The 24203-nt window shown below is 42.0% G+C and overlaps 1 protein-coding gene across 4 annotated transcripts in view; it reads right to left on the bottom strand.

Annotated features, from left to right (window-relative positions):
• PRKAG2 (protein kinase AMP-activated non-catalytic subunit gamma 2) overlaps nt 1-24203 on the bottom strand; it is a 388793-nt gene that overhangs the window by 89631 nt on the left and 274959 nt on the right. For all 4 annotated transcript variants that reach the window (XR_013344970.1, XM_077808400.1, XM_077808398.1 and 1 more), the window contains exon 5: nt 8694-8781. Coding sequence is in view for 3 of the 4 variants with exons in the window: in XM_077808400.1 (XP_077664526.1) it covers nt 8694-8781 (88 nt within the window). In the remaining variant the exon portion in view is untranslated. The remainder of the gene's footprint in view (nt 1-8693; nt 8782-24203) is intronic.

Below are 24203 nucleotides of genomic sequence, written 5' to 3'. Positions count from 1 at the left end.
ATAGGGACGGGGAGGGGGTAGTAGAGTGGGGGTGCATGGACACATGGGGATGGGGCAGATGTGTCTGACAGAGAGGCTAGGGGTCAGCCAGGGTCTGCATGGGGGAGGCTCCCCAACTCCCTAACAATACCTCCCCCCCCCCCAAAAAAAAACCCAAACTTGTTCCATATTTCTCCCAGTCACACCCAACATCTCCCAGGGTCCTTCCCAGCAATTACTTCCCTCTCCCTCAGCTCCTCCATTATCCCAGATTCCTCCAAACCTTTGCACTGCTTCCGTGGGGTGCAGGAACTTTGTTTCTGTATTGTAGATTCAATGAATTATTACTCAGAGTTCTGTACTAATACGCCTAGTAAGGAATCTATTTGTCAGAAAACATTTTCCTGAATCTTTGTTGTCTGTATTGTTACAGACATACTTACTGAAAGGTATTTTGAAATAAATTACCAAAATAACTGAAACTGGCATGATTATATTGTGTTATTTTGACAAATATAATGCAGAATTTTAGACTATTGTGTGCAGAATTTTTAATTTTTTGGCACAGAATTCCTCCAGGAGTACACTGTGCAAAGAAGTCCAAGTCCATGTACCAAGAATTGAAGGGGGTGTGAAGAATCCCCAAAGGAACATTTCTGCATTTGGATTCTACTGTATTATTCAACCTTAAATCCCAAAATCAAATGCTAAACTTTTAAAGAGATGAGACCCAAGTCTTGTCTACACTGGGAAAGAGGCACCATATTAGGAGATGTTTTAACACGAGTTACAGATACAGTTTTTCTCTTAGTGTAGAGAACACATTTACAAATGTTAGCTGCCGTTCTCCCAGCACCTACCCTCTGAAAATTCAAGGTGGGTTTTTTTTGGCATAGGATCCTTCCACATTAGAGAGTCCTTTCTCAACAAATATCCCTATCAAAACGCCCCACTCACAAGTGTCAACCTCCACCACATCCTCCTGCTCCAAGTGTTTAGTCGATAGATCCTCTCTCCGGTGGCCTCTGAAGCTCAATGGACCTGAGCTGGTTTGGACCAGTGGAGGGTGAGGAAAGGAGTTTGGTTTCAAAGCTGAGGGCCCTCTGCAGAGAACTGTCAACCCCTGCAATTCCCTCCCCTCTCCCCCGCAAAGTCTTAAAATCAAGGGACATCCATCTTGAAGTGTCTATGCAGATCACAACTGCAGCAGTATGGCAGAGAGAGGGAATCCCTCAAGTAGACAGATCCCACGCTATTAGAGCTTTGTAAGTGAAACAAAACAACATCTTAAACTCAGCCCAGTGACCATGGATGGACAGTGCAAATCAAGCACCACAGGCACTGTGAGCTCCTACCAGGAAACACTACTTACCAAAAAGGCAGGTGTTTTCTGTGCCACTTTAAGCTTTCTGATTGATCTGAAGTGAAGTTCCACAGAGAGTACATTAAAGTAATCCAGTTTTAAGGTAACAAAAGCACAAATCACTTAGTCTACACTGGATTAACTCATGATTTTCCAATTTTTTTAAAAAAGGATTATGTTGGTCCAAAATGCATCAGAGCAATTTTAAAACTCAAGGGAGTTTGTGTGAGAAGTACAGGTGGGGCCCAAGAGCACTTCCTTTTAAGGTTGCCCAACACTTCCCATTATAAAACAGTTTTCAGCTGCTTATAATGTTGCCAAGCTAACCATTTGGGCTGAAGTTTTCCATACTGGATGCAAGGCTGTTTTTTTGTTGTTGTTGGTTTGTTGGGGGGGAATTTCAGCCAGAATTGTTCAGCTGTTTCCAAGAACAAGGCTAGGGCAAGAGAGATCATATTTTTCCACATATTAAAAAAAAATAAAAAAAAAAATTAAAAAAATCTAACAGCTTCACTGAGAATCTCTGGCACCCCAGAGAAGGGTCTTGAAATTTGGCAGGTGGCTGGTTGCCTGTGTGTCAGCCTGTGGAAGTCAGCCCAAATTTGGCAGAGTTGTAAACCTCTGAAAAACTAATATGCATATGCACTGTAGAGATTTTACAAGAGTGTTGTAGTTAGATTCCCTAAAGATTCCATCTGCACTAGGCATGCTCCAGCCTGGGGCTAAGAAGGACTTTCTCTGCATAGGAAGAAGGGACAGAGACAGATCTGATAAGATGGGTTGTAGAGGCAGAGAGATTCGGATAAGGAGCTGAGGGAGGGAGGGAGGGAAGGCAAGAGGCAGGCCTTCTGTCTTATTCACAGCACAGCATGCAAGGTACTCAATGAGCCACTCTTCAATATTTTGTTTGATCCTCACTGTTCAGCGTGTGGCCATGCCTTCTTTACAGCACACTATTCAAACTCTTCTCTGAAGGCAAAATTATTAATTTCCTCATGGGCTTTTCTGGGGTGATCATCAAGTATTGGAGTGCTTCATTAACATTAGTTAATATATCTTATCAACCCCTCATCTCATAGCAGTGTTGTACTTATCCCCATTTTACAGATGGTGAGCTGAGACAGATTAAGATCAAAAGTATCCACTAATTTTGGGTGCCCAACCTGAGGCACTTGGGACCTAATTTTTCAGAGAACGTAACATTATATAGCACTTTGTATGCTCAAAGCACAATTCCTACTGACTTCAACTGCTGCTGTGAGTTCTCAGCACTTCTGCAAATCAGATCCCAGAACACCATAAAATGAGGAACATCCAATTAGTGACCACCTCTGAAAGGGTGATTGAAGGAACTTGCCTGGCATAACATAGCAACTACCTTGCTACGGCCACAGAGAATCCAGTTCCCCAGGGTAGCACATTCAACTACCTTAATTAGGAGATCTTCCTTTCTCTTTCATAATCCCCTGCCTCACTAACTCCCTATCTACCAACTTCTGCAACAAATGAAGCAGGGGCCCTTCAGATAGATTCCATCACTATATAACCCTGATGCATCCTCAGAGCAGGTCTATCCTGTGCACTGAATGAGTCAGGAGTCCGGGGGGGCGGGAGGAGAACAGTATGATCATGGAATTAGAGAGTATATCATAATACATACACACAAGGAGGCCAAATTAAGGTTGCACAGGCAACTGTAACTCTGCCTTTTCCAAACTTTTGAATGCTTGACTCTATCTTAATGTAGTTTTGTGCAATGAGTCAATAACCTATAATATTCATTTTGTTGCCACCTTTCCTATAACAGTATTACAGCCTCCCCCAACAACTGAAGTGGGTTATTACAACATGAGCCAAGTTAAAGTATTACGAGCAGAGACGTGAAAAAGGGATGACAGTTAGTGGTGAAAGGTTAACAGACAGATTTAAGGAAGAACTTGTAGGAGAGGAGAGGTTGTTTGGCATACTACAGGCTGTATGTAGGAGGCTACTCCATGCATAGGAAACACCATGAAAGAGATATAGTCTCATAAATAGACAAGAGGGTGTCATCAAAAGGGAAGAAGAAATTGGGAGAACATAGTGCAAGAGGTGGGTGTGTAGGAAAGGAAACAGGAGATACAGCTGGGCAACACTGAGCAGCTTTGGTGGGAAGATTAGAAATGCAGATTGTATAGTACCAACTCTTTAGACACACATAAAACCTCCTAAAAACTTAAGTGTCAGGGTCTAAAAGGTTTAATATTGATCCACAATAATCAGTAATGGACAAGCTCAGTGATCCTACAGCAGTTGCAAGCATTACCATACAACAAACATGGGTTCAACTTCTAAATCTGGGCACTCACTTCCTAGGCTAGAAGTGCTGTGGACAAAGTATATTTAGCTCCTGGGCCATGTACTGTTCTGCAGAAACCCTGTTGGACAGTCTAGAAAGCGAATCCCTTCCACCTTGCTGGAATGGAAGGCCAGCCACTGTAACACTGTGTTGATCTGGACGCGATAGCAATATAGTTCTGTCTAAGCTTAGAGCCTAGTTATAAGATTAAAAACCACCATTCCAGTGTTCATTCTGGGCTGCACAAGTGCATCATGAGCATTCACTGTAGTGTTGAAGTACAGACAAAGCTCCATGTCAGCACAAAAGCTTTTTTTTTTTTTTTTAAAGTGAATCTGAAGCAGTCAACGAAAGACACCTGAACATACCAAAGATGTAATAGTTCAAAGGAGAAGGTTGAAAAAGACCTGACCTGAAGTAGGAAGAGTTAACCCAAGATTTTCTTTAAATGGCTCTTTTCTTCTCCCTCACTATACCCTTCCTTCCACCACACCCTTAGTATGAGCCCCACATGACAAAAATTTGTTCCTAGCCTTTAATCTGGGATGAGATAGCCTGGAAAAAACAACTGCAGCTTTTTGTATACTCAGTGCTGCCACTTTATTTTCTTTAAATTGTGCTGGTGGATAAGATGGTAAAGAGATGGCTGTGAGCCAACACTGCAGTAGAACCAGTTACCCAAGGTACAGTTACAATGCTGAACCAACCAAATTACTACAGCTGACAGGTATATGGTTGATATCTGTGATGTAAATACTGAAACTAAGGTAACTTCTGTAGCCTAAAGAATTTTAGAGATGGGGGGTGAAGAAAATTCAGATTAGATTAGTGTCATGGTATCGTTTCAACCAATAATGCTAACAGTTATTTTAAAAGGAAAAAAAAAACAACTAGATCTCAGACATTTCCATCTGTAACAAAATGAAGCTACCCAGTGACTCAAAATGTGGTGGTAAAAATCTGAAGTTTTTCTGTTAAATACACAAAAACAAATTCCTTCTACTAGCTCTTCCCCAGCCTCCTCCCTCCCCTGCCTTTGCAAAAAAACAAAAATAAACCCCAGACCTACTATCTCTTGACACTGATCCCATACAGAAAGCAGTTGAGGAGCAGCGTGTTTATTCTTTTCTTTTCGAGGAGCTATGCAATCCATGATCTGTCCTGAAGTTTCAGAAGTCAACCCAAAACTATGTGTGAAACAAACCAAGGAATCCACTTTGATGTAACAGCAGGTGTGTGTGTGTTTATTATTAGGTACAGGCACACATCAGCTTTGTCACATTTTTGACAGTAACAAAGAACTGCCTCCCAAAAAAGTAACAGTATGAAAGATAAGAAAACCTACTTCAGTGGTCTCATTTCCAATCCCTGCTAAAAGGACACTGATCTTAACTAGTTAAAAATATTTTAATTCAACGTCCATTTTCTGAGAGAGAAATCAGCATTTAAACAGCATGTCCTGAGCTTTCTAGTAAACAACTCTTATTAATAATTAAAAAAGTTTCTTTGTTCTCTTACTGATGTTTAGAAGGGTCTTTTGGGCAGATCCAAGCAAACTAAACATATTTTGGCCCACCTCTTTCTTCCTCTCCTTCCCTTCTATGTATATATTGATGTGCTGGCTATTGTGTTTAAGCTCCACTGCAGCTAATACTAGTAAACACTCTCTTGAAAAGACTGAGTAAGAGCACTCAATACAAGAATTATGGCATCATTCTATTGCAAAAGACAGGATCTGCAACTGACCAACAAAGTGAAACAATAGAGAGTCCAGTCAAATGTCCAAAGTGAACAAGCGAGGAGGAGGGGGCGGGGGGAGTAGAGCAGCGGAAGAGGGTAGGGAGAAGGAAGAACCTACATTTCTCTCTCAGGGATAGGTATCTTATGTGTTAATTGTAACACTAGTAGGTACAAAATTTTCCAGATACAAGTGTGCTGTTTTTGAGTCTATGTCCTGTCCATTTTACTTACAGACCATCCCTTCTGAGAAACCAGATTCTGCAAAGCAACATACCACCCCATGAGACAAAATGCAGTTAAAAGAAAGGTTTGTATTCTAAGCAGCATTTCACTTCCCCCCACCCTTCAGTTTAAACAATTAGTTTCAAATAATGTGAATTAATTTCCTTTAAATTAAAATGCCAGTTAAATTCTCTCTCATTTGTGTAGGCTTTCAAGAGAATCACAAGCCAGATCCATTCTGGAATAAGACTATTTTGAGGCCTTGTTTTTGATGGTTACTTTCTATTAAACATTCGGTTCCGTAATTTGATATACCAGATAGTTACCTGTTGGTGGACATACTGTTGGGGAAGCTAGCCATATGTGAAATACAAAGCTAGATCAATCTATAATAGCAGCTAGAAAACAAGTTTTTAATTAAAACACGTCATTTCATAGGTTATAGAGAGAGGGCTTGAAATGTGACAAGACAGAACCCCAAATATGATAAAACTGCATCCACAGCATAAAATCTAATCACATTCTTGAAGGCCTTTTGTTTCTGAACCACCTTACCACTCAGTACGTCTCATCTACCAAATAACCAGAAAATTTTTTCTCCTCCCTTCCCTAACATTAACACAACTTCAATCATAGCAACAAGAGCAAGACTGAGGTCAAAAATATATGCACTGTGAACACTTCCATCTGCATCCCACTGTCTTTGGGCTTCTCTATGTATTGACTTCACATATGAAGACATATTGTAACAATGAAATAAGTTTTGCTCTAACGTATGGGCTGTTAGTTTTATCAAAATTGTCTACACTGAACATACCCCTATTTTATATAAGTAGCATTCTTAATGCCCATGTTTTGATCACTATCCTTCCAGCCAAATGCTAGATAGATTCCCTAAGAAGACAGCAAATGCCTCTGATTGGGGTCAGGGTTTGCTATTAAGTGCACTGTCCACCAATGGAGGAACATGCTGCCTCTGAAATTCCAAAACCAATATACAACAAATTAAAACAAAGCAAAACTCTCAAACTTATATACCAACTCAAAAGAACAGTCACATACATAACTTCAGTTTGATGGAGGAAAAATAACATTCCAAGAAATACCACAATAGAACAGAAGTTTGCAAATAGTGAGAATGATTGACCGTGAATTCATATTTTATAATCTGACATGTGCACTGGAAAATAAATTATTCTATCACAGTAATCTGTACTATCTTGTGTAAATGAGTTTTTGTTTAGACCGGACATCCACCTCAGGATATTACGATATACTATTAAAAAGAAAAGGAGTAGTTGTGGCACCTTAGAGACTAACAAATTTATTAGACATAAGCTTTCATGAGCTACAGCTCACTTAATCAGAAACTACTACATGCCACAAGGGGCCACAACAGTGGTTCCCTTAACCCACCCAGCAATATTGTTAATCAATCCAACTATACTCTTATCCCAGCAGAAGAATCTGTCCTTGCTACTCTGACTACTATTAAAGTAGACAGTAAACAAACAAAGGTGATTTATTTACATTTCCCCAAAACTGAATATTTGTAGCAGATCAATAAGACAAGTTTAGGACAGACTGGTTTAACTCTCCAACCTGAAGATAAGAGGAAGTCAATCAAGTACATGAAAGGTACAGATGTGGTCAGAAATTATTGATATTAAATTGGGGAAGGATAGTACAAATTAGAGACGGAATTCCTTACATCCAACATTCATGTTAAATAAATCATACTGAAGCTGCAAATTTTATTGTTCTTGTAAGGCTTCACCAAGACAAAAAAGGCATGAGTCCATTTGACTGGCCTACCTTTGCTTTAAAAGTTATAGAGTAAGAAGCTCTTAGACAAGCAGTCAAGTCAGTAGGACGCAAGAAAAACCTTTAAAAGTCATAAAGGAATTTAAAATGAGGTTTGTGGTTAATTACATTCAACAGCAATATCAGCTACAGAAAGGAATAGCTATCAAAAAGAACCATTTTTTTTTTTTACTATAAATGACTCAGCCTATTATTTCCAAAGTTTTAAAAGATATATTACTACATGTTCTGCAAATAAAAAGCCTATGAAGTTTTAGCTACTTTAAAATATTAAATGTGAAAATTAGATTTCTATGGCCATTCACTATGAAAGGGCCATCATGTCTAAAAACTACTATCTTAAGTTTTCAACACAGTCCCCTTCAAAAAGGCACAAGCTTATAGATCTGCTCAAAATTATGGAGGAGAATAAACTCCTTTACAAAACAGCGTAGTGCCTGCAAGACATGTAAATAAGTCAGAGGCTCAAATCCTACCTGAGTTAACTATTTGTCAGTCATCTAATTAGGAGCTAAATAGGAAGCAACACCAAAGAAAAGCTGGCAGAGATAAGTCTGTTCTGTGAACACTGACTTTTTCTAATACTTGCCCCCATCTGGTACAATATTCCCAATTTTGTCATCTAGAGGTCAAGGTCTACGGTACATGTTATCACCAGGATATACAACAGTTCTTTAAAAGCAAAAAAAAACCAACCTACGCGTGTCCAGGTTTTCATCCTCCTCCACCCCACATACAGAACTGGGCCCAGCGATAACTGGAAAAACAGATCAAGGAAGGGCGACGAAGGATCCCACCACAGGAGAGGGTGACGAAGAGCGGCATTTGCTCGCCTGAGTGGCCATCTGCTGTGAAGCGCCCAGCGTGCGAACGGAACACTCGGGCCGGGTCCCCACGCAGCGATCGCCCCACGCCCCGCACGAGCTGGGCCGAGTCTGGGGGCAGGGTCGGCTGTAACCCAGCGACCCGCCTCGCCCCTTTCCAAGGGCACAGGCAGCAGGGTGCGGGGCAGCCCCCAGCGGGCTGGCGGGCGGGCGAGCACGCGTCGCCGGGGAGACCCGACTGTCTCGGCTTCCCGCCCCCCCGGGGGATGCTGGCGTCTCCGTCCGGCCCCCCCAGCAGCAGGGCCAGGAGCGAGCCCCGGAGCCTGCAGCGGGCAGCTATGCCCGGAGCTAGGGGAGTGTCTGTCCGTCAGTCGCTGCTCCGCGGCAGGCGCCTCCGACTTACCTTCATCGTCGAGCTCTAGTTTCTCCAGCATCCCTTCAGAGGCGGCCGGGGGCTGAGGAGAAGCCGGAGCCGCCGCAGCTGCCGCCGCCTGCGGAAGGGGGAAAACGGAGAAGGGGATCAGCATCCAGGCGCGGACCTACCGGACCCGCGGCGGCATCGGACGCAGCCCGGCGTGGCAGAGGCTGAGCCGGTCTGACGGAGGGGAGTAGCCGCCGGGCGGACGCGGAGGGCGGCTGCTAGCCCGAGTCCGTGTGGGGATGAGGGAGGGGATCACCCTCCAGCCTGACGGGGCTCGATTTGTGCTGTCTCCTACACGCACTGGGGGAGGGGAGGAGGCGGGACCTCCCCCACCCACCCCCGGCGGCTGCTCCCAGCCCATTAACCCTTTACAGCCAGGCCGGGTAGGACTCTGTCCTTTGGAGAGGCCGCTGGCCTGTGACGTGGGAGGTCTCGCGTCTCCTCAGCATCCTTCAAGTCAGCGAGCTGCCGTTTACGTCCGTTAGATTCCACAGGCAGCCAAAAGAACCTTTCGGTGAGAAAGTTCCACCCCTTCCTCCTCACGGTCCCCCTTTCTGGGGCCTGACCGGGATTTGGAACATTCCGTTTTGCAGCAATCAAGCAGGCTGCTCTACACAGGAGGGAAGGTAACTACCATTCACACAGAGAGCGGGAGGGGGGGGAGGAGAGACCGGTGGTTGTGCTATTGCTACTTGCACCCTGGGTCAAGCCATCCACCTTTCCCTGTCCAGCCTGCAAGGCGAGGGCGGGCTGTTAAAGCCGCCTGCCATTCTTCCCAGGGTCGGGGTAAGGTAACCTGCCAGGAGGAAGCCCTTCCCCCGACAGCCGGCGTTGGTAGTGTCCGATATATTTACCTTCTAAGGCGGCCGTGAGCAGCCAGTCCCACCGCTGTCTAGCGGGGGATGCTGGATCCCACCTCCCCACTGCCAAGGGTGGGCCACCTTCACGAGGCATGTCTTTCTCAGGCTGTCCTGCAGACCAGTCCCCGCTGCAGTCCCTGCCCTCCCAGGCGTGTCCCGGGTCCTGGTGTGCCTGGAGACCCCATCCTCCACCTCCCACAACATGCCTTTCACACCTACTGTAGGCCCAGCCTCCCAGGACAGCGAGGGTCCCAGCCTGGCTGTGGCACTGTGAGACACACAAGAGTCAGACCCCAGCATTACAGCGGGCCCACAACATTCAGCAAGTCCCAGCATGCAGTGGTCCAGCTTGATGCCAGGGGGCCTGGTTACACTGCATGTCAGACTGTTGTCTGTGCAGGCCCCATTTCTCTGAAGTAAAGATAAAGATGAGTGTCATCTGTCCTATTCTGTACTCATGAAACAGAGATGCTGTGGTAAATGAAGCTGTAAGGAGTGTGGGGACCGGATTTTGGACAAATGGAACAAGTGGAGTAGTCTTCATGCTCCTGGTAAGTTACTGTACTGTTGGACAAAGTTTGGACAGCCCCTTTTAAAGTGATCATTCCATTTTCTTTATGAGTTTCTGCTACACAGGTGCTATAGCTTGTTTAAATACAGCAGGTCTTTTCCACATTAATGACCAGGTGCAAAATATTTTAAGGTTCTTATTTTACCTCCACTTTTCTAAGTCTGTTCATATAAAGTACACATTTTTTAAAGTAAGGGTAATTAACCACTGGAAAAGTTTACCAAGGGATGGGATAGATTCTTCATCATTTGAAGTCTTTAAATCCAGATTGGGTTTCTTTTTAAATGAAATGCTCTTGCGCTTAATCAGAAGTTATGGTCTTGATGCAGGAATTAAAGGGTGAAAGTATATGGCTTTTATTATGCAAGAGGATAGACTAGATGATCATAATGAGTCTTTCTGGCTTCATAGTCTATAATTTAGAAAATGAATAGCCTGAAGTTGTTAGTCACTAAAGTGTGGATGCTTTAGAAATGTTCAGCATAAATCACACTGGCTGAGACAGGGTAATGTAAATAAAGTTTACATTATCAACCTTCTGAATTAGCATATACTTTTTGTGGCCCAAAATCACGGATTGCTAGCAACTGGCAGAGACAGGTCCAGGGGGACTGAGTTCTTCTGCTTACCTTGTTACCTAACCCCTTCTGCCTCTTCCTCGGAGTTTTCATTTTAGTTCTTAATGGTTGTCTCTATTCATCTCTACCCTCTTATTTAACTGCCTTTTCCTTGGACAGCTACTGACTTATTTGTCTGCAGGGCTCAGAAGGAAACCAGGCTTCTCTCTGCTGTAGAGCTTCAAAGGAAGCATTCCTTCTCCTTAGAAGTAGGTTCTCTATCCCTTGCTGAGCTGTGGCAGCAGATGCTAGTAGACGTTAGAAATGCTCCATGATGCAGAGCATGGTGCTTCAAAGGAGTCATAGCAACCATGTAGAGAATACTAAGGTTCATTTGGCTCCCAGTCACAGGCACTGGCTCCTGAAGGTGAGGAAGTCTTCCAAGGAGAAGGCGGACAGAGGACTAAGGCATTCAATATTTCTTGCTTTCCAGCAGAATAACATGCACAAAAACTAGGGAACACCTCAAAATGTGTGTTAGTGAGAGTTAAGGGTTGAGAAGGGAGTACAGAACCTTAACAATTCTAGCACAGTTCTGCATGGCAGCTACAAAGAAGGAAAATAAGAGCCTCAGGGGGGTTGGGTGACTGCTTTCTACCCCTAAACAAACCCCTTCCAGTGGACTTTAATATGAACCCTCATTTGCTCAGAAAGTAGGAGTGTCCAATTCTTGGTCATAAGAAAGACCACCATGAGGACACTGTGTCAAGTTTAACTCCAAACAACTTGTGTGTTGTTTTTTGTAATGGTGAAATATTATGAATATATACCACAATGAATATTGTAGCTGATCAGCCATATAAACCACCAATACTGCATACACTAAGTAGCAATACTTCAGAACATCCACAGCATTTTAATTATATCTTTTATTTCAGCTGTGCTTAACCCCCCCCCTTACAATTTTCCTTTTATATCAGTTGTCTTGATATTGATCAGGGTAAAATGTGCTTCTTACCAAATTTTTTTTGTTTGTTTAAAAAAGAACCCCAAAACCATTAAGGTGTCACCCCAACTCAAACAAATATAACCCAGTGCCTATAGTGGCCGCTGCAGTTCTGTGGGGAGCTATCACAGCTCCAGCTGGTAAGGAGCTGTGAAAATTCTGGGAGGAGGAGCAAGGTCAAGGGGGACACCTACCCCCCCGCCCCCCGTCACATAGCAGATGACACCCATTTGGAAGAACGAAAAGTAAACTTGTCGGAATGAAGAACACCACTGACGTGTATCTTAACAAAAATATTTACCATGGAGAAAAAGTTGTGAAATAAGGTTGCCATCTCTGAGTTACAAAAAAACAAGACATCTGGGATAATCCTGAGCCAATAAAACTGAGTACCCTTGCAGACTTCCCAGGACAGCTACCTCACAAAAACAAACAAAACAAACAAAAAAAATTCTGGGAAAACCCAGACAAGTGGTGGCCCTACTATGAAAGTAAAACTTCCAATAAAGAATACATACATTTCAGGAGAAAAATTAATATTGATAGGACTAAACTAGTAATAAAGCATGTTTTTGTAGGATCAGGGAATTAGTTACAGAAATCTGGTTTATTTTTTAATTAAAAAGGATATAAATTATATATAGCTGGAAGTCCAAAAGGGTATTGATTGTCATAGCAATATCATAGGGCATGTTTCTAGTGAGGTCCCACGGGGATTGGTTCTTGGCCCTAAGCTATTATAACATTTTCATTAATGACCTGGAAGAAAACATAAAATCATCACTGATAAAGTTTGTAGATGACACAAAAATTAGGGAAGCAATAAATAATGAGGACCGGGTCACTGATAAAGAGTGACCTGGATCGCTTGATAAGCTGGCTGCAAGCATACAATATGCATTTTAATATGGCTAAATACATCTAGGAACAAAGAAATGTAGGCCACACTTATATGATGGGGGACACTGTCTTGGGAAGCGGTGATTGAAAACGATTTGGGGATTGTGGTGGATAATCAGCTGTACATGAGCTCCCAGTGTGACACTGTGGCCAGAGGGCTAGTGCCATCCTTGGATGCATTAATAGGAGAATTTCAAGTAGGAGTTGAGAAGTTATTTTAACTGTGTGTTTGGAACTGGTGTAACCACTCCTGGAATACTGTGTCCAGTTCTGGTGTGCACAATTCAAGAAGAATATAGATAAATTGGTGAGGGTTCAGAGAACAGCCACGAGAATGATTAAAGGATTAGAAAACATGCCTTATTGTGATAGACTGAAAGAAGCTCCATCTATTTAGCTTAACAAAAAGAAGGCTCAGGGATGACTTGATTACAGTCTGTTAGTATCTACATGGAAAACAAATATTTAATAGTGGGCTCTTCAATCTAGTAGAGAAAGGTATAAAATGATCCAATGGCCAGAAGCTGAAGTTAGACAAATTCAGACTGAAAATAAGGCTTACATTTTTAACAGTGAGAGTAATTAACCATCAGAACAACTTAGCAAGGATCACGGTGAATTCTCCATTGCTGATAATTTTAAAATCAAGATTGATGATTTTCCAAAAAGATATGCTGTACGAATTATTTTTTGGGAAGTTCTATGGCTTCTATTATACAGGAGGGCACACTAAATGATTGCAGTGCTCCCTTCTGGCTTTGGAATCTATGGAATCTATGAAACATGGAAGGGCATTGGTGCATGCCCAACAGAGACCCAGCCCTTCCTTGTGCCTGGCTTTCCTGGCCAGTTAGCCGCCACAAGCTACGAACCCAAGCCACGAACTCAAGCTACATTCAGGACTGGTAACTATACAGCAGCTGCAGAACATTTGGTGTGTGTGTTTGTGTGTCTGTGTATACATAGGTATTAGATATTAGTTATTGGTCATAAATCAAATTGTGTTACAATGAACGTGACATCTTGTCTTGTCCCCTGAAACGATCCTGTGCAGTTTTGTCTGTATAACAACTGTGAGCTAGCCTAGCAGGATACTGGCATGCTAATATTCTGAGATCAATGAACTACGTCAGCACAAAAGGATGAGTCATTAAGGTCTAGGAGAAAAATCTGTTCTACCCCAGACAGGGCTGTAACTCCCATTACATTGATATGATATGGCATAATGTAGGAACATCTGTGTATTTAGACTATTTAATCTGCCGCCACAAAAGGTTTCTAATAGCTCCTTTAGTCTGTACTAGGTATAGTATAGACTAGTTTATACTAATATATAGTGTATGTATTAATATACTAAGACCTTGTCTAGACTAGGAGTTAAAGGTATGATGTTAGAATGTGTTAGATAACGTTTTAAGTCTACTGTAGGCAAGGCAGTGTATACTTGAACATGCATTAAGGTTACTGAGTTTGAGCCTAGGCTCCCCATAGGCTTATCACATATCAAAGGCAGTGTGTGTCTGGTCCACATTTGACTTTTCAAATGTGTTAGAACATGTCTGTCTCTCTCAAGTGGATCTCTTCAGTTACAGCTGCCATAAAACCAACTGAGCAAATTCTTTACCTCTCAGGGGCGCATATCCATGGTCTCTCGAGACTGAAGGATGCTTACTACCCCACCCTGAAGCAAATACTCTCCAGCAACCACACACCACACAACAAAAACACTAACCCAGGAACCTATCCTTGCAACAAAGCCCGATGCCAACTCTGTCCACATATTTATTCAAGAGACGCCATCATAGGACCTAATCACATTCGCCACGCCATCAGGGGCTCGTTCACCTGCACATCTACCAATGTGATATATGCCATCATGTGCCTCTGCCATGTACATTGGCCAAACCGGACAGTCTCTACGTAAAAGAATAAATGGACACAAATCTGACATCAGGAATCATAACATTCAAAAACTGGTAGGAGAACACTTCAACCTCTCTGGCCACTCAGTAAAAGATTTAAGGGTGGCAATTTTGCAACAGAAAAGCTTCAAAAACAGACTCCAACAAGAAACTGCTGAGCTTGAATTAATATGCAAACTAGATACCATTAGCTTGGGTTTGAATAGAGACTGGGAGTGGCTGGGTCATTACACATATTGAATCTATTTCCCTAAGTTAAGTATCCTCACACCTTCTTGTCAACTGTCTAAATGGGCCATCTTGATTATCACTACAAAAGTTTTTTTTTCTCCTGCTGATAATAGCTCATCTTAACGAAGTAGCCTCTCACAGTTTGTATGGCAACTTCCAACTTATCTGTATGTGTGTGTGTGTGTATATCTATATATCTTCTTACTATATGTTGCATTCTATGCTTCAGATGAAGTGAGCTGTAGTCCACGAAAGCTTATGCTCTAATAAATTTGTTAGTCTCTAAGGTGCCACAAGTACTACTGTTCTTTTTACTACTACTAATACATCTTTAATCCTAATCTAGACAAGCTTTGAAGCTATTACAATGTTAACACATTTGGGTTTTAAACCAACAGTGTTCAAAATAATTTAAAACTTTAGATGCTATGAGCCAGATTCTTCATTATGCTGCAGCCCCTCTAGTTTGATCTGTTTTTATTGTGTAAAGGAACAGTGCTCCTGCCATACATACTGGTATCTTTCTGATATACTGTAATTTCGTAAAACATTTGTTATCCATTATTGCAAAACAAAACTTAGTTGTTTTGCACTATAGTGAAACAGTAAATGGTTGGTTTATTTTTGAAAATATATATTTTTGAAAATCGTCTGAGCATTTTCCTTCTGTGTTAGGTTACAGCTCAGAAGTTATTAATGTCTTAAAAACAGGGGTTTACAACCAGAATGCTGACACAGTCAGAACCTTAATACAGTTCTGCTAGCAATCTTTATGGAGGCAAAGTAAAACAAACAACTGAAGGTTAATAGAATAGCAAAAGTCATAAAAATGTGATGTAAACAAAATAATTTTGGGAAGGGGAGAGCTTAAATTGTAGTAGCAAATTGCTTACTTTTTATTGCTGTGTTCTTTCCCTAACGTTTTAACATTATAATTAATGGGAATTACTCATATTCTGAAGGAGAAAGTCTATCCCCTGGATTTTATATACAGTTATAATTAATATATTAAAACAACATTTAACATTTTCATCTCCACAGCACTTTACACACATTAATTAATTCCCTCAAGCACTTCTGTGATGCACATAAGTAAGTATTATCCCAACTTTTCAGACGAGGAAATTGAAGCAGGGAGGGTCTGATTTGCACAAACCCATAGAGGAAGTTAATGAAAGGGCTGAGATTAGAATTGGAGAGCTCTTGGCTCCCAGGCCTGTGCTCAGGCCAAACAGCCCTGCCTGTCTATGTATTGCCATGCTGGAAACACTGTTTTCATTCACAATTTTATGCCCCATGAAAGCATCATGGAGGTAGAATGTTAAGTATGGTGGAAACAGGATAGGAAGGAGCAAGTACCTAATGCTGCTAAACAGTGGCCCCTTAACTCAATTCAGGATCACTCACTGGCTCTGAAGAAATCCCATCCAGTCCTGCTTGGGTAGCAGATGCTGTACCGGGTCTGAGTTGGGGAGCAAAATAGGGGATCCTAGGAGCTTTGAGACAGGCATATTGAAAGGTAAACCCAAACACCAGAAAGGCCCAAAGCTGCATTCTTTATCGCCCAAAATCTAATTGATTTCAGTAATGGTTTTGGTTGTGGCTTAGGCCCTAAATGTATGAGTGACAATTTCAGACTTAATATGTACAGCAATCCATCATATGTATTAAAAAAAAACAACCTTAAATGTTAAAGAGTGTGGAAATGGAAAGTAACGTATCCACCATATTTCTCCCTACCAACTACACACTCATTATCACTCCGGCCCATTGGAGCCGTCCAGATTTTCTTTGTCTTCATGCAGGTGTTTGGGAATGAGTGACAGGGGATGGATCACTTGATGATTACTTGTTCTATTCATTCCCTCTGGGGCACCTGGCATTGGCCACTGTCAGAAGATAGGATACTGGGCTAGACAGACCTTTGGTCTGACCCAGTATGACCGTTTTTATGTTCTTATTACCATTTTGGGGTAAGACTGAACTCTTAATTATCAGTGTGTATACACACAGATATAAAAACATTAAAAGGATTTTTTAAAAGTTCAACCAGTCCAAAAACGTGAATCCAAAAAACTTCAAAAAAAATTTTAATTTTGCAAAAGGCTTAAAAATTCTCTTTCATAACAGGATGCAGCCTGTCAAATTTCAACTGGTTTGTTTTGGTTTTTTTGCCACATTAGAGGAGGCTGAACATCAGCCTTATAATAGAAGGCTTGCTTCATCTTAACTATTAAGAGATGACTCATCTCTCCATATTAATAAACTAAAACATATTAGTGATATTTACACTCTTACATTTACAGCTCTTAATCACTTTAATAATCACATGGAAACATAGCTGTTAAATTTAAAAACATGTCATAATAGAAATTTCTACTCAAACCCATATATGCTTTTAGCCATTAGCATGTAGCCAATAAATATAGCCAAACAGTAGATCCCAATGAATTTAAAAATCAGAACTAATCCTTTTACTTAATTTAATTGCTTTTCAAAAGTTGATGGGTAATTTATAAAAAATATTCATCAGTTACTTTTCTCATACACCAAGAGACTGCTTCTGCACAGATGTAAGGATCCAAGCGTACTTACAACTAACAACTGGGAACTTGGCATGAAGAACTAGCTCCATCATCTCATCTCCCATGGGACTCTGGCTGTGTGTAACGATCTGCCTATGCACATTTGATTTCAGAATCAGGGACTAAGTGAGCTGTTGATAATCTATAGGAACATATGGATAACATTTATTTGCTTTTCGCAGGAGATTAAAGCGTACACCCAGGTCACAATTCAGCAAAGCATTAAAACATTCTTAAATCCATCCATGTTTAGGAATGCATTTAAGCACATTAAGTTTAAATGCATGCTTAAGCAATGCCTAAAATTAAGCAGGTATTTCCATGCTTTTCAGAACAGGGATGGACTGCTGAATCAGGGCCCCAATGCAGAGGAATGTCGAGTAATCACTAGAAAGCAGATTCTGATACCACTTACAGTGGTGTAAAACTGGAATAACTCTGTTAAAGTCGATGAATCTAGGAATATTCTTAAAAGGCTGAAAACAGTTCTAGGTTTTGCCAGTGTTGCCATGAGTAGTTTTCTTGGTAAAGCTTTTTCTGTTAAGCTTGAATGCACTGGAGTCAGTGGCAAAAATCCCACTGGGCTTAATGGGACCAGGATTTCATCCCATGTGATTATTCTAGTGGTTGCCAGGTCTCATAAGGACTTCTAACAGAGGATACTTGATGTTTTGTGGATTACAGTTTTTGAACTGGGTGCAGTGCAGTGTCTATATTACAAAATAGAGCTGACTATTAAAATAAGTAAATTTATTATATATGCTCCCCAGTGTCCACATCATCCAACACATTAATATCAAACAGAGATGGGATAAAACTGGGGGAGGTTTTGGCAAGAGCTCATTTCTTCTGTTTTTGCCTGCAAACACCACCAGGGATGGTGTTGGCTTTGGGCCCCATTTTATCTAAACTCTCCAATTTTAAGGCAATTTAGATACAGTTTTGGATCATCTCTAGAAACAAATTTTTAGGCTTAGTATGTAAATTCTAATTGAATACTCTGAGTGTTTCCTACGTAAGAGTGGGTTAAATCACCTTCTACAAATAAACACATCTTTGTTTGCCTTTTTCCCAGAGAACCAGCTTTCACTTTAAATTAAAATACTCTAAAGCAAGTTGTGTTTGAGTAATACAAAAAGTTACATATTAATCTACAATGACTAGGTAAAGACTCAGAAAAACTTTGTTGCAAACTACAAGTCTGCATGAAACAGATTTACTAAAGTATTGCAAGAAAAGTCTTAGCTGTCCTTCATTAAAGAAATGTGCATTCCCAGACATGCATCAAAAGATGTTTGTTTTAAAGCATTTCCACTACTCATTGCTTCCTTAGCAGAAAAGGCATTGACATTAGTGTTCCCGTTATGCTTGGGGACCCAATTGTACAACTGATAGTTTAACAGTAAAGTTTAATGTCCTTGCAAGTACTTCAAAGAAGGGAAAAAAAACCTTGCTTTTTGAAGTCTAATAGATTTGAGAGCCACAAGAAGGAATTCCCATCTAAATGCAAATCAAGGCACAACCATTTTGAATGCACGAATAGTTACAAATGGTAATTTTCCCACCATTTGCTAATGTTACATGGTACAATTACAGTCTTACACAACGGGAGTGTTTAACAGCTATTCTCTTCAGAATGCAACAGTGCATATTTTAGTTTTCTCTAGTCATATAATAAGCCCAAAATATTCTTATTATGTAGCAATGTGTTTAAGCAGATTTAATTTAAAACATTGTTATTCCTTGTTTCTGGTTTAATTAGTCTTGCTCCAGAAATACATAAAGACTAAAGCGGTCAGAAAAGAAAAATGGTTAGATCTGCTCGCTGAACTATGAACAAAATCTCCTACTTGTCTGCTACAGTGTGAATTGTGGAGAACTGATTTTCATAGTTTATTAGCAGCCTGATGCACTGGATGTAGTAATGCTGAGGTTAGCACCACGGTGTGGGTCCTTATCTTTCTCCATACAAAAATGGGAACTGCATGTAACTATACAGTGAACTTTGGACACAACACACATTTCATTTACAGGGTGCAATCCACCCGAGTGCAAAGGGATGGTCACAAGCTCCTCAGCACCACTAAAACCCTGGAGTGTATGGGTGGTTTTGCACAGAACAGCTGTGCAGGAAGTGTGGAGTTTCCAATAAAGGATCTCTTTACACAAAAGTACACAAGTCCAGATTTCCCAGGGAGAGCAGATTTCACGATCCATTATGCATTTTTCATGGCCACAAATTTGGTAGGGCCCTATACATTGATGATATCAACTGAAGAAAAGGGTCCCAGTTTGACGGTATCAGGCTGTTGCCTTTCAGCAAGGCCAGGCCCAATCCAATGCTTCCCCAGACAGTGGACTAATTACCAGGCCTACCTTGGCATGGTCAGAAGTGTATGTCTGGGGACAGAGTTAGAACTGAAGGCGCTAATGATTCATATATTCCTGGAAACACTGATTACCATCAAACCGTTCTGGCAAAGGATACCCAGGGACGCTACTGGGGGTGGATTCTGCAGGTTGTGCCCACAGCGTTATATTCTCAGAGCGGTGCTGGCTCGCCTGCTCCTGCAACAGTCGTTTCTCAGCAATTGCACAACTTAATCCTGTTGTGCTAGGCTGGCAGCCTGGAGGCAGACTGCCCACTCAGTCAAGCCTGGTTCTTCTTGGAGCCGAGATTGGCCAATTGGCTCCATCCATATACCTTTCCTAGGCCAACCTCTTAGGGTAATGGTCTGCACAAACTGTTGGGGCTGGGATATTGGCACCGGGTCTAGTGGATGGAGCATGAGTTAGTTGGGAGTTGGGCCAAGGGTCAGAGCTGAAATCAGAATCATGAGTTGAACCAAGAGTCAGAGTTGGAATCTGAGACTGGGAGCAAGGATCAAGAACCTGGAACAGGTCAGAAAAGCAGAAACAAGGCAGGGAAGCAGTAACCAGAAGTCAGGTGAGAAGGCAGGGTCCAGTGTAGCAGGCAGGTAGAGCCCAGATGTGTGGACAACTTTCTTGTTTCTTTCTGAGTTGGAGTAGGAAGCCCTCACCTATCAGAGATCCTGATGTTTCTCCAATCAGACCCTGGGAGAGGCCTGCCTGATGTAGTTTCAGGTTTCATGGTCTCTCCACTCAGTTGGTTAGTAGCAAGCCACTGGGTAGGAGCAGGAGGTGACCACTGATTGGGAACTCCACAGACCCAGGTGCAAGACTCATGGAGTGATGACATTCTGCACCATCCCCAAAGAAATTAGTAAGGAAGGGGATGTCTCATCCAAAAAACTGCGTTCAGCTGTTTTTCTTCCCTATCTGGAGGGGATGTTATAAAATTGTCTCTTGTCTTAAAGGGCTTTTGAAACATTAGATGCTATAATTATTGTTATTTACTGATTGTGTGCGAAGGTGGTAGCAAACAAGACATTCCAGTTTGTATAGAACGCAGCGTCCCAACCTGTTACCAGAACAAATCCCTGAGAACACTGCACATATCAATGCTCCATGCCCTCCACTGGCTCACTTCTGGTGTTGAGAACAGAGCATTGAATTAATCTGAAAGGTCCTCAATGGGTTGGACCTTTCCATTCTTGACCCACAGTGACAACTGTGCTCTTCTGGAACAATGCAGCTAATTATGATGGAGGACAAAGCTTGTGAGAGCCCACAATTGTGAAATGACCAAGAATTAGTGGCCATCACAAACCTTACCTCTTTCTGCTCTAAGTGCAAGGCACATTTCTTTGGCTTTGCTGTCTCTAACAAACTCATAGCAACAGATTTTTTTTTTTTTTTAAAGAAACCTTACCAATACAAGACCCTCCACTGCACATGACTCTTCCCCTGGAGAGAAGAAGATAAGAGAATAAACAACAAGTGACGGATATGCAATCATGTTGTTTGATTCACTTACTGGAAAGTCCTCAGAGAATAGGTGTCAACTCCATGGGTGCTCCGCGGCTGGAGCACCCACAGGGAAAAAATGGAGGGTGCGGAGCACCCACCGGCAGCCCCCCCATCAGAACCTCTCCCTCACTGTGCCTCCCACCTGCCACAATCAGCTGTTTTGCAGCGTGCAGGAGGTTCAACGATGCAGCGTGCTTGGGGGAGGGGGAGGAACGGGGCGGGAAGAGGCAGGGCAGGGATGTGTCGGGGAAGGGGTGGAGTGGGGTCTGGGCCTGGGGCAAAGCTGGGGGAGAGCACCACCCCAGCACATTGGAAAGTCAACGCCTGTGCCTCAGATACTATGGCGATGAGCATGATATAAGAACCCATATAGAATAGTATATAGAACAGAATGCCATTTCCTAAACTGCAGGGCACATCCCCCCAGGGGGCACGAAGAACTAGCTGAAGTAAGGGCACAGAAAATGTGTAAATTAAGATGTGTGTGTATTTAATAACATACAGCAGGGCTGAAGAGCAGCACAATTGGTTTCATTTTGCTGAAGGGTGATTTAGCTTTCAAAGGTTTGAGAAATTCTGGCCTTTCAGAAGAGAGAAGTTTAAGGACAAGTTCGACAGTCTTCAGAGCATAATGGAAAACCCACCTGCTCCCACCATATTCAAAGAACAGAAAATCTCATGTATGTGTGCACACACAAATAAATTAGGAAGCAAAGTGCCCAAGGACTGGGAAAAAATAAAAAGGGAATTCACAATAAAGTCTGACATTGATAACATGATGCCAATCTTAATTATTGTATTTGGCACTTAGAGGCTATGGTTGATGGGCCTCTTAGAAACAGCACATTTTTCATAATTTTTTGTGAAGAAAGGCTTCCCTGAAAGGGTTTTTTCTCCATCTGCCTTGACACATCACTAGAAGTTTGTATTCACCAGCAGTCCCAAGTAGAATTGTTTAGATGGGGAATGCTTTCCCAGTTTACCACCATTAAATAGTCTCCCAGCTGCAGCTGTTCTGCCATCCTTATCCGTAATAGATATAATATTAATTTCAGTAGTTAAAATATTAAAACAGTAGGCTACATTGTGCCTTCAATTACACCTGTGAATCTCTACTAATTTCAGTGGAAAGTAGGGGTGTAATAAAGAATTTACCCCGTTGTGAACAATTAAAGAAACTATCACCATCATATGTGAATAGTAAGCTCAGAGTCAGGAATGAGGAAACTGGATGAAATGGAGAACTTACTATTCTGAAGCATTTTTACTATATTTTCCCTACAGTTCTATTGTTGAGAATCTCAGAGAATCGATCCTCCTCCTGAAGCCACTGGGAGTTTTGCCACCGACTTCAATGGGAACAGTAACTGATCCATAACAGAAAGGCTAACTTCAGGACTCTGGAGCAATTATCTTGCACAAACATAGAATGCCCTTACAGCATCGTGCCACTGAGTTAAGCACAAAACTTGCATTTTGGGCCAGAAAATTTTGGCATCTTAGTACAGCTCTTCCAACCAATATGTAACAAAAATGTAATGCTTTTGGTGAACATGTCTACAATATATAAAATGGAAACCATTTTAACCTGTTTTGCTAGTAATAAATTAGGACACGCAAACACATGGTGAAATTGTTTTTGAGTACACATTTCAAGGTTGAATTGCAAAGGTTATATATTTGTGGGGAGAGAGCTAGAGGTATCTGGTTAAGATATCTGATGCTATAATACACATTACATACATCTACAAATGTAGGAATATTACTGTGACCCAAAAAACTCTCACTGCCAACTGGCAAGGGAGTTAAAAGAATATCCTGTACATTCTGGCTCATCAAAGAATGTCATATGATGTCTTAATGAAAGCCAGCATCATGCTTGTTGGTCATTATTATCAACGTGAAATGTTTGTACAAATACTACATAAGGAGCTATGTACGTATACCAAAAATGTGTTTTAGAGACTGTATCAAGGCAGAGTTGACAAACAGGTTTTCTAGAAAAGACAAAGGGGGTGATGTCTTTTATTGGACCAACGTCTTTTGGTGAAAGAGACAAGCTTTTGAGCTACATAGAGCTCTTTTTCAGGTCTCTTTCACCAACAGAAGTTGGTCCAGTAAGAGAAATTACCTCACTCACCTTGTCTCTCTAATATCCTGGGACCAACATGACTACAACACTGCAAAAAACATGTTTTGTTTCTGAAGAAAGATGTTTATTCATTTGTCTCTGTCAGCATGTGAATAAAGCATTGTAAGCTAATACAATGGCTACACATCTACATATGAAGTAAACAGGGGGAGATGAAATCAAAAGGGCAGCAGCACAGCACAATGGGAACTATCCTGACTCAGTACAGACAATGAACTTTAGGGATATAAGAAGGCAAAAAGACACCCTTTGATCTTCCAACTGGAAAGTAAACAGGCAGTGTGTTTACATTCATGAAAACTGGATCTCTACCTACCTCCGTGGAAAATGCTGCAAAAGGCTTTAGGTGAGATAAACTTCTTTCGACAGGCAGTTAGCTTGTTAAACTAAGTTTAGTCTCTAGAAAGCATGTTATGATTTTTTATGTACAGTAAAAGCTGTTTTATCCGGCATGTTGGGGGAATAGGAGGTGCCGGTAAGTGAAAAATGCTGCTTAACAAAGAGGGAGGGAGTTTGGGTGTGGGAAGGGGCTTGGGGCAGCGGATTGGGGTGCGGGAGGAAGTGCGGAGTGCTGTATTCAGCGGACACTCACGTCAGGCAGCTCCCCACAAGCGGCGAGCTGTCCGGGCTGTTCCTAGGCGGACGCGCGGCAAGCAGCTTCACACGCTGCCCCGGCCCTGCCCCAAGCATTAGCTCTGCAGCTCCTATTGGCTGGGAACCATGGCCAATGGGAGCTGCGAGGGCAGCGCCTGCGGGAGGAGGCAGCGCGCAGAGCCACCTGCCACGCCTCTGCCTAGGAGCAGCCCGGACAGGTCAC

This window comes from Eretmochelys imbricata, chromosome 2 (assembly GCF_965152235.1).
Source record: "Eretmochelys imbricata isolate rEreImb1 chromosome 2, rEreImb1.hap1, whole genome shotgun sequence".
NCBI classification, from domain to species: domain Eukaryota; kingdom Metazoa; phylum Chordata; order Testudines; family Cheloniidae; genus Eretmochelys; species Eretmochelys imbricata.
This window is presented reverse-complemented; position numbering and strand designations above follow the sequence as displayed.